General features: G+C 41.1%; 1 protein-coding gene across 3 annotated transcripts in view; it reads left to right on the plus strand.

The window, feature by feature from the left end:
- The window catches only part of LOC138046866 (DNA repair protein RAD51 homolog 3-like), a 69862-nt gene that overhangs the window by 3456 nt on the left and 56406 nt on the right, over positions 1-10000 (plus strand). For all 3 annotated transcript variants that reach the window (XM_068893448.1, XM_068893446.1, XM_068893447.1), the window contains exons 3-6: positions 1020-1090; positions 7267-7368; positions 8524-8666; positions 9152-9283. In XM_068893448.1, the coding sequence (XP_068749549.1) occupies positions 1020-1090; positions 7267-7368; positions 8524-8666; positions 9152-9283 (448 nt within the window). The remainder of the gene's footprint in view (positions 1-1019; positions 1091-7266; positions 7369-8523; positions 8667-9151; positions 9284-10000) is intronic.

Below are 10000 nucleotides of genomic sequence, written 5' to 3' on the forward strand. Positions count from 1 at the left end.
GTCCAACTTGAGCCCATGATATGGTCATGTGATACTGGTCAGCAGATACCTTGTTTTGACAGGTGTCAATTGACCATAATATTGATGTCCAATATCAAAGATGTATGCTGAAAACTAGTTAGCGTGTCAAATATGGTATTGCCTCCTCGATGAGCTCTTAACTTGAGCCCGTGATATGGTTATGTGATACTGGTCACATTGGCGTACATGGAGGGGCAGATGTACGTACGGACATTCATGACGTCATGGTTATAAAACCAAATTTTCTCTCATCGATGGGTTACCATATTTTCTTAACTATGGTGCTCCACGCGCGCTGAGCTCCGCTGTGACTGAAGATTTATTTTTCTTTTTTCTTCCAAAGTGTTTTGAGTCACCAATGCTTTGCAATTTCCCTTTTGTACTCCAAATTGTTGCTGGCTCTGTACTCCCCTCAAAAGAGCACTTCAAGCAGACACAAAATTTTTGAAATTTAGATGTTGGTTTTTCAGAAGTGGGAAAAGCAAAGTACCTATGCACCCGGGAACACCCTAGACCAAACAACAGAGAATTCTTTTACAGCATAATTTTAAGTGCTATCTTTTTTCTTGTTTTGAGGTAATCAATCTTAGTAGATATTTAACAACTATTCACTGATTGAAGGACTGACTAGTAGTGGATTTTCCACTAACACTGAGGTTACACTCTAATAGATACTGTATCTCTGTTTTATAAAAGTGCTACACATGATCATTACTGGTATTTGCAAAAACATACCCCTATCTTGTTACCTGCAACAGAGAACTCTGATTACAAATAAATTAATGACATCAGGAAATTTGAAACTTGTCATTTCCTTATTGAATGGCTAAGTTCACACCCCTGTCTTTTTACCACTGAATCACTATCTACTTTGCTGGATCTGTACCAGTTGACATCAAGTCTCTGGGTAACATTGTCAGCTGGAGACTGCAAGCTCCCCTCTCTCGCCATTATACAATCTTTGTAACTGAACTGATGAACAGATGTATTCCTTTCAGTATGCAGCTTGCAGTTGATGTACAAATTCCTGATGAGTTTGGTGGCCTTAATGGAGAAGCAATCTATATTGGTATGGAAACTTCCTTTTGCCATATTAGGTAAAGTCCACTACGAGCCTAGAAGGCCCACCAGGCCGGCACTTATGTCCGGTTTCTGTTGCATAAAGCGACTAGGAGTATTTCTACTTTCCCCTGGACAGGATGCTAGTCCATCCCAGAATTAACCCCAGCATTTTCGCTGGTACCCATTTATACACCTGGGTGGAGAGTAGTGCTGTACGCCCCTTCATCCCCCTTTGGACGGTTGGAATTGGAGCATTCTGATTGGTTGATTTAAAATTTTGCGGGAAATTCAAATTTGGGCAGGGCATGCAGACATAGGTTAGGCGGCAAATTCAAAATTCAAACGATCATGTCAAAGACACATGACACCTTTCTTGTGCAAACCCTCAGGAAACAGGGTGGGGTGTGTTGCGTAATCATGTTGGAAATTCAAATTTGGGCAGGAAATGCAAACGTACGCTGGGCGGGAAATTCAAAATTCAAACAATGATGTCACATGGGTCGAGAGAGGGATGACATCACAGTCAGTCCCAAGCCCCCCACGGTCAGAAAAAACACAAAAGGAAAAATGAAGTCCAACAGGTTTTAATGTACAAGAAAATCAACAACGGTACTATTTGTACAACAAGAGGAAAAAAGCAAAAAAAAAATGTCACACTATGTACAAGAAGAAGACGGTGCCCAGCACACGCACCCTAGTTTATTATGATCAACGCTGATTTTGGATGTAACCAGCCAATGAGAGGATCCAGAACACAATCATCCCACCGGTCACACCCGAGTAGAGTCTCCTTAAAGTCACCTCAGTTCCGTACTGTCACTACTCAGTTTTTTTCTTGGTGCCCTGCACGCACACCCCCGCAACTTTGTCTTACATCTCCGCTGGTCACATAAGAGTAGAGTCTCCTTAAAGTCACCCCAAATCCTTAGTGTCACTACTCACTTTTTTTCTTGGTGCTCCGCACGAGCACCCCCGCTCTGGGTAGGGCTGGGGAGAGAAAAGCCTATGGTTATCTCGGAAACGTTTATCATAGTCTGGGCAATTTTAAGCAAGCCATAGAGTACTACGAACAGAGTCTTAGTATTGCTAAGGAAGTAGCGGGAAAAGACTGTCTCGGTGTTGCTTATTGTAATGGAAGTCAGCTTGATCCATCTAGACAAAGGATACAGTGTGAGAATATGAGTCTGCAGAACTGTATCAAATGGGGTGGCTTTGGAGGAACAGCTGAAGGTGCTTTATCCAAAGAGGAGGACTACAATGAAGCTTCTCAAAAAGTTGAAATTGATCAAGGATCTGGCATCATTGTTGATGAACATTTTGTGGTGACAAATAAGCATGTCATTGAAGATGTGATGACTGATGCATCAAAAGAAGTTGGTATTTTTAATGCCAGCCATTGCAGAATGTTCCTAAGTTAATTGGTTCACTTTGTTTCTTTTCGCAGTTTGCGAAAGGAATTGGAAGAAATGAGAATACAGCTTCACAGGAAATCAAGAAGTGTCAGTAAAGAGGTTGCTGTCCTAAGTCCACATAACAGCATGTCCTCTTCACCACAAGAGAAAAAGACTTTTAAGCAGGACATTTAAGGGCACATGAAAGAGTCCATACTGGAGAGAAGCCTTATCAGTGTCAACAGTGTAGCTAGTGTTTTAGCCATACAGCACATTTAAGGACACATGAAAGAGTCCATACTGGAGAGAAGCCTTACAACGGCCAACATTGTGGCAAGTGTTTTAGCCAAGCAGGAGATTTGAGGACACATGAAAGAGTCCATACTGGAGAGAAGCGGCTGCCTCATACATGTCAACAGTTGGTATTTTTAATGCAGCCATTGGAGAATGGGGGTTCACTTTGTTTCTTTTCGCAGTTTGCGAAAGGAATTGGAAGAAATGAGAATACAGCTTCATGAGAAATAAAGAAGTGTCAGTAAAGAGGTTGCTGTCCTAAGTACGCATAACAGGGTGTCCTCTTCACCACAAGAGAAAAAGACTTTTAAAATAGATGTTGACAGACACAGGTTAAAGGTTTCAGCTGATAGATCCGACGACAAACACAGGGATGCGGGAGGAACCAGGCGGTTTACACGCGCCAAGCCTTCTCCCAGGTAGGGAGGTGCAGGACGCTGGAGCCCGTACTTACGTATGAGCCAGCCGCCACCGGTCGTATCAATGATATGGTTCACACTGTAGAAATGAACATTTCTCATCATTGGGTTACATGAAAAAAAAAATGGCGGAGATCTGTTCAGCAGGCAACCATGTTGTAAAAAGAGGGTGAATAGAGGAGGGTCGTAAAATATATAGAGACGTCGCGCACGGAATTGGCTGAGAGAGGATGAAATCACACATGGAATTGGTTGAAAAGGATGATGTCACAGGGACCCAGACCCCTTGCATTAGAAAATGGAAACAAGGCATCTTAAATAATTTAAGACAAGACAAAATTAGGATTTGGTTCAACCTATGACAAAAAAGTCAACAAGTTCTTGAAGGAGGGGTGTCTGAAACGATAGCTAAGGCCAAAACTTTTAATGCCCTGTTACCCGTTTACAGAATAATGTTGCGAGGGCTGTACTTGCACTATCTCCAGTGGTTTGAACGTCTAAAGCATGATCCTGTGCATAGAGACGTTATGAAAACCCGACATCATTTCATGGAGGAGGATTCAATGGATGTTGAAGAGGCTACAGAGGCGGCTGGGGAGAGATGGAAATTTTTATTGAACAGGGTTTTTCAACCGCGTCCCATCCCAACGCAAGATAAAAAAGAAAATGATGATGATGATGATGACAACTGAACATTTTTTTCTATTTGTACAAACTAAAGAAGGTTGTTTGTGCTACAGTGCATTTTGTGTATTGAATGCATTGGTCCTCAGGCCTCTCTAATTTGTGAATACGGAACACACTCAGAGACTCGCACTTGTTTGACATTAAATTTTGTATTTTTGTTTACAATAACCTATGGACACGAATTTGGATAAACTGGGACGAGGCTTGGCATCAGGCCGCCTCCCATGTTCCCGATTGTAAATAGCTTTTTATTTTTAATAAAATCGTTTCATTCGTAAAAAAAAAATCCTATTTTGTCTTGTTTTAAAGATGGCTTTGTTTCCATTTTTTTAATGCATCCTTTTCAACCAATGTCATCCCCTTTCGGCCTATCCCATGCGTCCTCTTTTTACAACATGGTCGCCTGCTGAACGGATCTCTGTCATTTTTTTTTTCATGTAACCCAATGATGAGAAACGTTCATTTCTACAGTGAGAACCATATCATTGACTGGTCACGGCTGGCTCGTACGTAAGTACAGGCTCCGGCCTCCTACACCTGCCTATCTGAGAGAAGGCTTGGCGCGTGTAAACCGCCTGGTTCCTCCCGCAACCCCGTGTTTGTCGTCGAATCCATCCAACGCGGCCGACCGGCTTGACGAGTTATTGCTTCATGCCTCTCCGGCAAGATTATCGTCCATCGCTTCCAACGTGGTAGCAGAACTAAACGACCTGGTACCACCCCGCCCCAAACCGGCACGACGATCCCCGCGTCTCGCACAACAGATGGGACCACCACCAGCAGCGCCAGAGGAGGATGAGGAACCCATTGTTGATGCGGCACAAATAGTATTGCGGCGCGTGCTGGCGAATCATGCTCGTTCTCAGGCGAGAGCTGAGGCAGATCGTGGACAGCGTCAAGCGGCCTGGGAGCTTGAACAGAGCATCCAAAATGTCATTTGGGAGGTAGTGGTTCGTCCAGGTCCAGATTTGGATCTGGCCTGCACGGTTGCGCAATTTGAACGTGAAGATCGTGTTGGATCTTGTGCGGCTGTTTCAAGTTTTCAAGTTTTATTTATATACAGCAAACAGTTCAAGTTGTTACCAGGCTGGCTTGCAAATAGCGAGAAGCTAATCGTGGCAATGTGTTTTCAAGCCAGGCTGTTTGCAGTTTCAAGAAATAACATGGTTAGATGGTTTTAGTTCGTCCGCTTGCGAGTCGTTTATTTAGCCAAAAGAAGTGGGGCCAACTGGTTCAGCTGAAACCTTTAACCTGTGTCCATCAACATCTATTTTAAAAGTCTTTTTCTCTTGTAGTGAAGAGGACATGCTGTTATGCAGACTTAGGACAGCAACCTCTCTACTGACACTTCTTGATTTCTTGTGAAGTTGTATTCTCATTTCTTCCAATTCCTTTCGCAAACTGCGAAAAGAAACAAAGTGAACCCACATTCTCCAATGGCTGCATTAAAAATACCAACTGTTGACATTTATGAGGCTTCTCTCCAGTATGGACTCTTTCATGTGTCCTTAAATCTCTTTCTTGGCTATTCACTTGCTGCACTGTTGACACTGATAACGCTTCTCTCCAGTATGGACTCTTTCATCTGCCCTTAAATGTCCTGCTTAAAAGTATTTTTCTCTTATAGTGAAGAGGAGGCACTGTTATGCAGATGCAACCTCTTTACTGACACTTCTTGATTTCCCTGAAGCTGTATTCTCATTTCTTCCAATTCCTTTCGCAAACTGCAAAAAGAAACAAAGTGAACCAGTTAGTTTAGGAACATAATCTTCAATGGCGGCATTAAAAATACCAACTTATTTTGATGCATCATTCATCACATCTTCAATGACATGCATATTTGTCACCACAAAATGTTCATCAACAATGATGACAGATCGTTGATCAATTTCAACTTTCTGAGAAGCTTCATTGTAGTCCTCCTCTTTGAATAAAGCACCTTCAGCTGTTCCTCCAGAGCCACTCCATTTGATACAGTTCTGCAGACTCTTATTCTCACACTGTATCCTTTGTCTAGATGGAGATACACTTGGTATCTCACTACCTCCATTTTGATCTTTGGCTGTTTTGTTTTGAATGCAGATGCAACTAATTCATTAGAAATTTAATTGGTACTTTGTTGCTCCATTTTCCTTTGAAATGGTAATATATTGTTCAATAAAGAGAAGATCATTTTCAAGCCCGATCTCCATTGTAATAAGCAACACAGTCTTCTTCTTGTACAGAGTGTGACACTTTTTTTTCGCTTTTTTCCTCTTGTTTTACAAATAGTACCGTTGTTGATTTTCTTGTACATTAAAACCTGTTGGATTTCATTTTTCCTCTGGTGTTTTTTCTGACCATGGGGGGCTTGGGACTCTGCGATGTCATCCCTCTCTCGATCCATGTGGCGTCATTGTTTGAATTTTAAATTTCCCGCCTAGCATACGTTTGCATTTCCTACCCAAATTTGAATTTCCAACATGATTATGCAAAACACCCCAACCTGTTTCCTGAGGGTTTGCACAAGGGAGGTGTCACGTGTGTGTGACGTGATCGTTTGAATTTTTAATTTGCCCGCCTAACGTACGTTTGCATTTCCCGCCCAAATTTGAATTTCCCGCAAAGATTTAAATCCTTCAATCAGAATGCTCCAATTCCAACCTCAAAAGGGGGATGAAGGGGCGTACACCACTACTGTGGAGAGAGGCTCCGTGAGAGTAAAGAATCTTGCCCAAGAACACAACGCAATGTTCCTGGCCAGGCCCTGAAACCCGGACCACTCGATCCGGAGTCAAGCACACTGACCATGAGGCCACCGCGCCTCCCACCATATTAAGTAGAGGCATATTAGAATTTTTTAAAATTCCCATTTTTGAATACATGTCATTTACCCGCGTGATTTTTTGCCAGTACATTAGTATTGGATTGTTAGTCAGCCTGTTCCACAAGAGCTGTTTTGTAATGGATCATTCTTCCCTGGTTTCAAAGTGGACTGGAAAGTCCTTCTCATTAAAACCAATTTTCATTCATATGAAAAGTAACACTAAATACCATTGAGAAATTTGTTCTAAACTTGTGCTTGCTCAGATGCTGTTCAAAGTGAATTTGGAGATAGGCTATTGAAAATGCTCAAAAAGAGCTAAAAAAAAACGAGAGTTTTTGGTTGATTTTATGTAATGTGGTGGGTGAGAATTGAAGTCAATCAAAAGGAGATCATGAATGATTCAGTTTCATGTTCAGCAAGGTGTGCTCTTTACTACTTTCTGTCTGTCAATACAGTCTTGTATTAAGAGTGTGGTTAATGTACACGTCTGTCAGGTAAAGTTATTGTTTTTATTAGACTTTATAGTGCCAGCCATACTTTGAGTAGTGCATGCCAATAAATTGAATTTTACCATCGGTTTTGACAGACACAGAGGGCAGTTTTATAGTTGAGAGAGTGGTAGACATAGCAGCTGCAGCCGTGAAACACTTAGAACATGTTGTTCTGTCTTCAGAAATAAATGAAACAGGTACTATAAAGTGTTTTGGTGCAAAAAATAGTTTAAGTTTCTAAAATCATAAGCTTGCTTTTGAAATTGTGTCTAATGTTATTACCCATTCATTACAGGGATCACTTTTTTCTGAAAAGCACCTTAAAATGGCAGAGATTCTCTTCTGTAATCCTTTGCCTTCACGAAATTAGGTGATTTGTGAGACGCAGGTGTCACAAACAGCAGTCACCAAGAGCTAAGGGATCACAAGAGACCACATCTACAAGAACTACCGGTACTTTAGAAAAGTGGGTTTTCCATTTAAAATTTCATACAGTGTACATGGAGAATGAAAGAAAGGACTCACACTTTTAGTTTATTGCCCTTTTTTGAAAAGACCAGAAAGTTAAACCATCATTACATAGACGGCAGTTTCTCCTCAATGTTGTCAAAGACGGTATGTAGTGCTTAGCCTACTCTGGCTGTTGCAGATGGTTGCCTGAGGTCCACCTTTGTTCGCACTAAGTGTCCGTTATTTTCCACCTGAGAGGCAGATATGTGCAGAAAATTAATTCACCTAATTAGATGCATGCTGTTTTCAGTAAGCGTCACGAAGTGTCCCTTGCTCTTCTCCCCAATTTCAACAACACTCGTATCTCGGAATACGGACAAGTTAAATGTTACGTTACAAAGTTTTCCCCAAAAGCTGCTCCTCAAGGAAGTATAAACAACGGCATTTACCCTAAGCTAAAAATAACGCTAACCTTTACCCTTATCTTAGCCCTTTGATACCCAAACCAGCCTAAACCGGCCAGACTTAGTATTTTACTCTGTCTAACGCCAGATGATTTTACTCTGTCTAACGCCAGACAATTTTACTCGTCAATGGGGAACCCCTGGGAGTCAATGGGTTAGTGTTGAAAATAGGTAGCAAAATGCTTGGACTTAAAAGGACAGACGTTAGTGCTCAGATGGAGCTCTGGGTGGTGAAATTTAAAGACCCTGGTAACCAGAGGTGTTCAGAAATGCATGTGATTAGATGCATGACCATTTTAATAATAATCCCACAGTGTGCTGGGATTTGTTTTATGCAACGATCCAGGTAGTTGTCATGATGATATCTCTAGTCGCTCAGCCCTTTCACTGAAATACAAGTGACGTTTATGGTTATGGTTTATGGTTTTCAATCAACAGAAAAATCTCTACAAATTGAAGCTATGAAAAAGTTTCAAGTGGAAAACATCCTATCCAAAATCTATGTGTTTAGATGCCATGACTATATGCAGCTTATTGCATTGTCACATGTGTTATCAGACTTCTTGACAGAACATCCTAAGGCAAGTAAAAGGACAAGGTTGTGGGTGTGGCACATAAGGATATCTTTGGCCGTAAATTGAATGAGAAAACAAGAAGCTGAGAACAACAATTCAGAATGATTTTTTGTAAAGCACCCCATAAAATCAAGGGTGACACGCTTTAGAATGCAGCCCGTTTTTTTGGCCAATCGTGTAAGAGGTAGAAAAACCACAACAATTCAGAATAATTTTGGTGTGGAAAACGTGTGAGGTCCACAGTCCAGTTGCTTTATACCTCTGAAATCGTACCCAGACAATTCTGAGCTTTTTTTCCCTCAGGACTATTTTCATTACAACCTTTCTTTGTTCCCACTAATCCTAAACCAGTACAGTAATCCATAAAATTCTGTTTAGAATTAATAGAGGCAACCTAAAAAAAAAAGAGGGTATTCATGGACTTCAAATTTGACAAGAGGGTCAAGGGCACATTCAAAAGTGTCATGCAGTCGATCCTTTTTTAATTGCAGGTTAAACTCATCGTTGTGGATAGTATTGCTTTTCAGTTCCGACATGATTTTGATGACCTCGCTTTGAGGACGAGGCTTTTAAATGGTTTGGCACAGAGTTTCATCAAGATGGCTTGTGAAAATCAGTTAGCTGTAAGTACACAAGATACAATAAATCTTTCAGCCAATAAATACCACCAAGTCTTTATATGGCTATTGGACAACGCTTATTAAGTACGTATCTCGTATCATATCTTTCAGTATGTATGCAATCATTTGCCCATTTAGTGGGCCGTATTTTAGAGTACTGCGCTCAAAATTGAAAACTTTGCTTTTGAGACTTGATTCAAGGATCTCGAGAAATATAGATACGACTTTCCTCGTTTTAAGTTTTATAGCTCCTTGCCGAAAAAGGCCATCCATAACCACGCTACTGCTCTAGAAAACGTTATCAGTTAGAGCATGAGAAAAATAAATTTTTTCTTGGTTAGAGATATTTATAGATTGATTTTCAAATGAAACCAAACCTAAGTAATTACCCCCAACCAGTCATAGAGGGCAAAAAGTAAAATAAACCAATCAAGACCAATCTGTTGCTTTTGCCTCTCATTGGTTGAAAAAGAGGGGCTGGATTTCTTAGCCAATCACTAAGCGCAGAAATGGCAGTTGCGTGATAAGTTCCGGTACTTGGCCTGTTCTAAGCGTCCAGGGGCCCGTTTTTCGAAAGTCTCGAAACTTTACGGGCCATTTTCGGGTGTAACAATTCGCTCTGTATCTCAAGAACGGAGAGGATTTGAGTAGTCAAACTTCCCCGTCAGTTAGCTTTTTGTTACCTTGAAAACATGTTAAAAGATCGGCTATCCTGAAGGA

This window comes from Montipora capricornis, chromosome 4 (assembly GCF_036669925.1).
Source record: "Montipora capricornis isolate CH-2021 chromosome 4, ASM3666992v2, whole genome shotgun sequence".
In the NCBI taxonomy this organism is placed as follows: Eukaryota; Metazoa; Cnidaria; class Anthozoa; order Scleractinia; family Acroporidae; genus Montipora; species Montipora capricornis.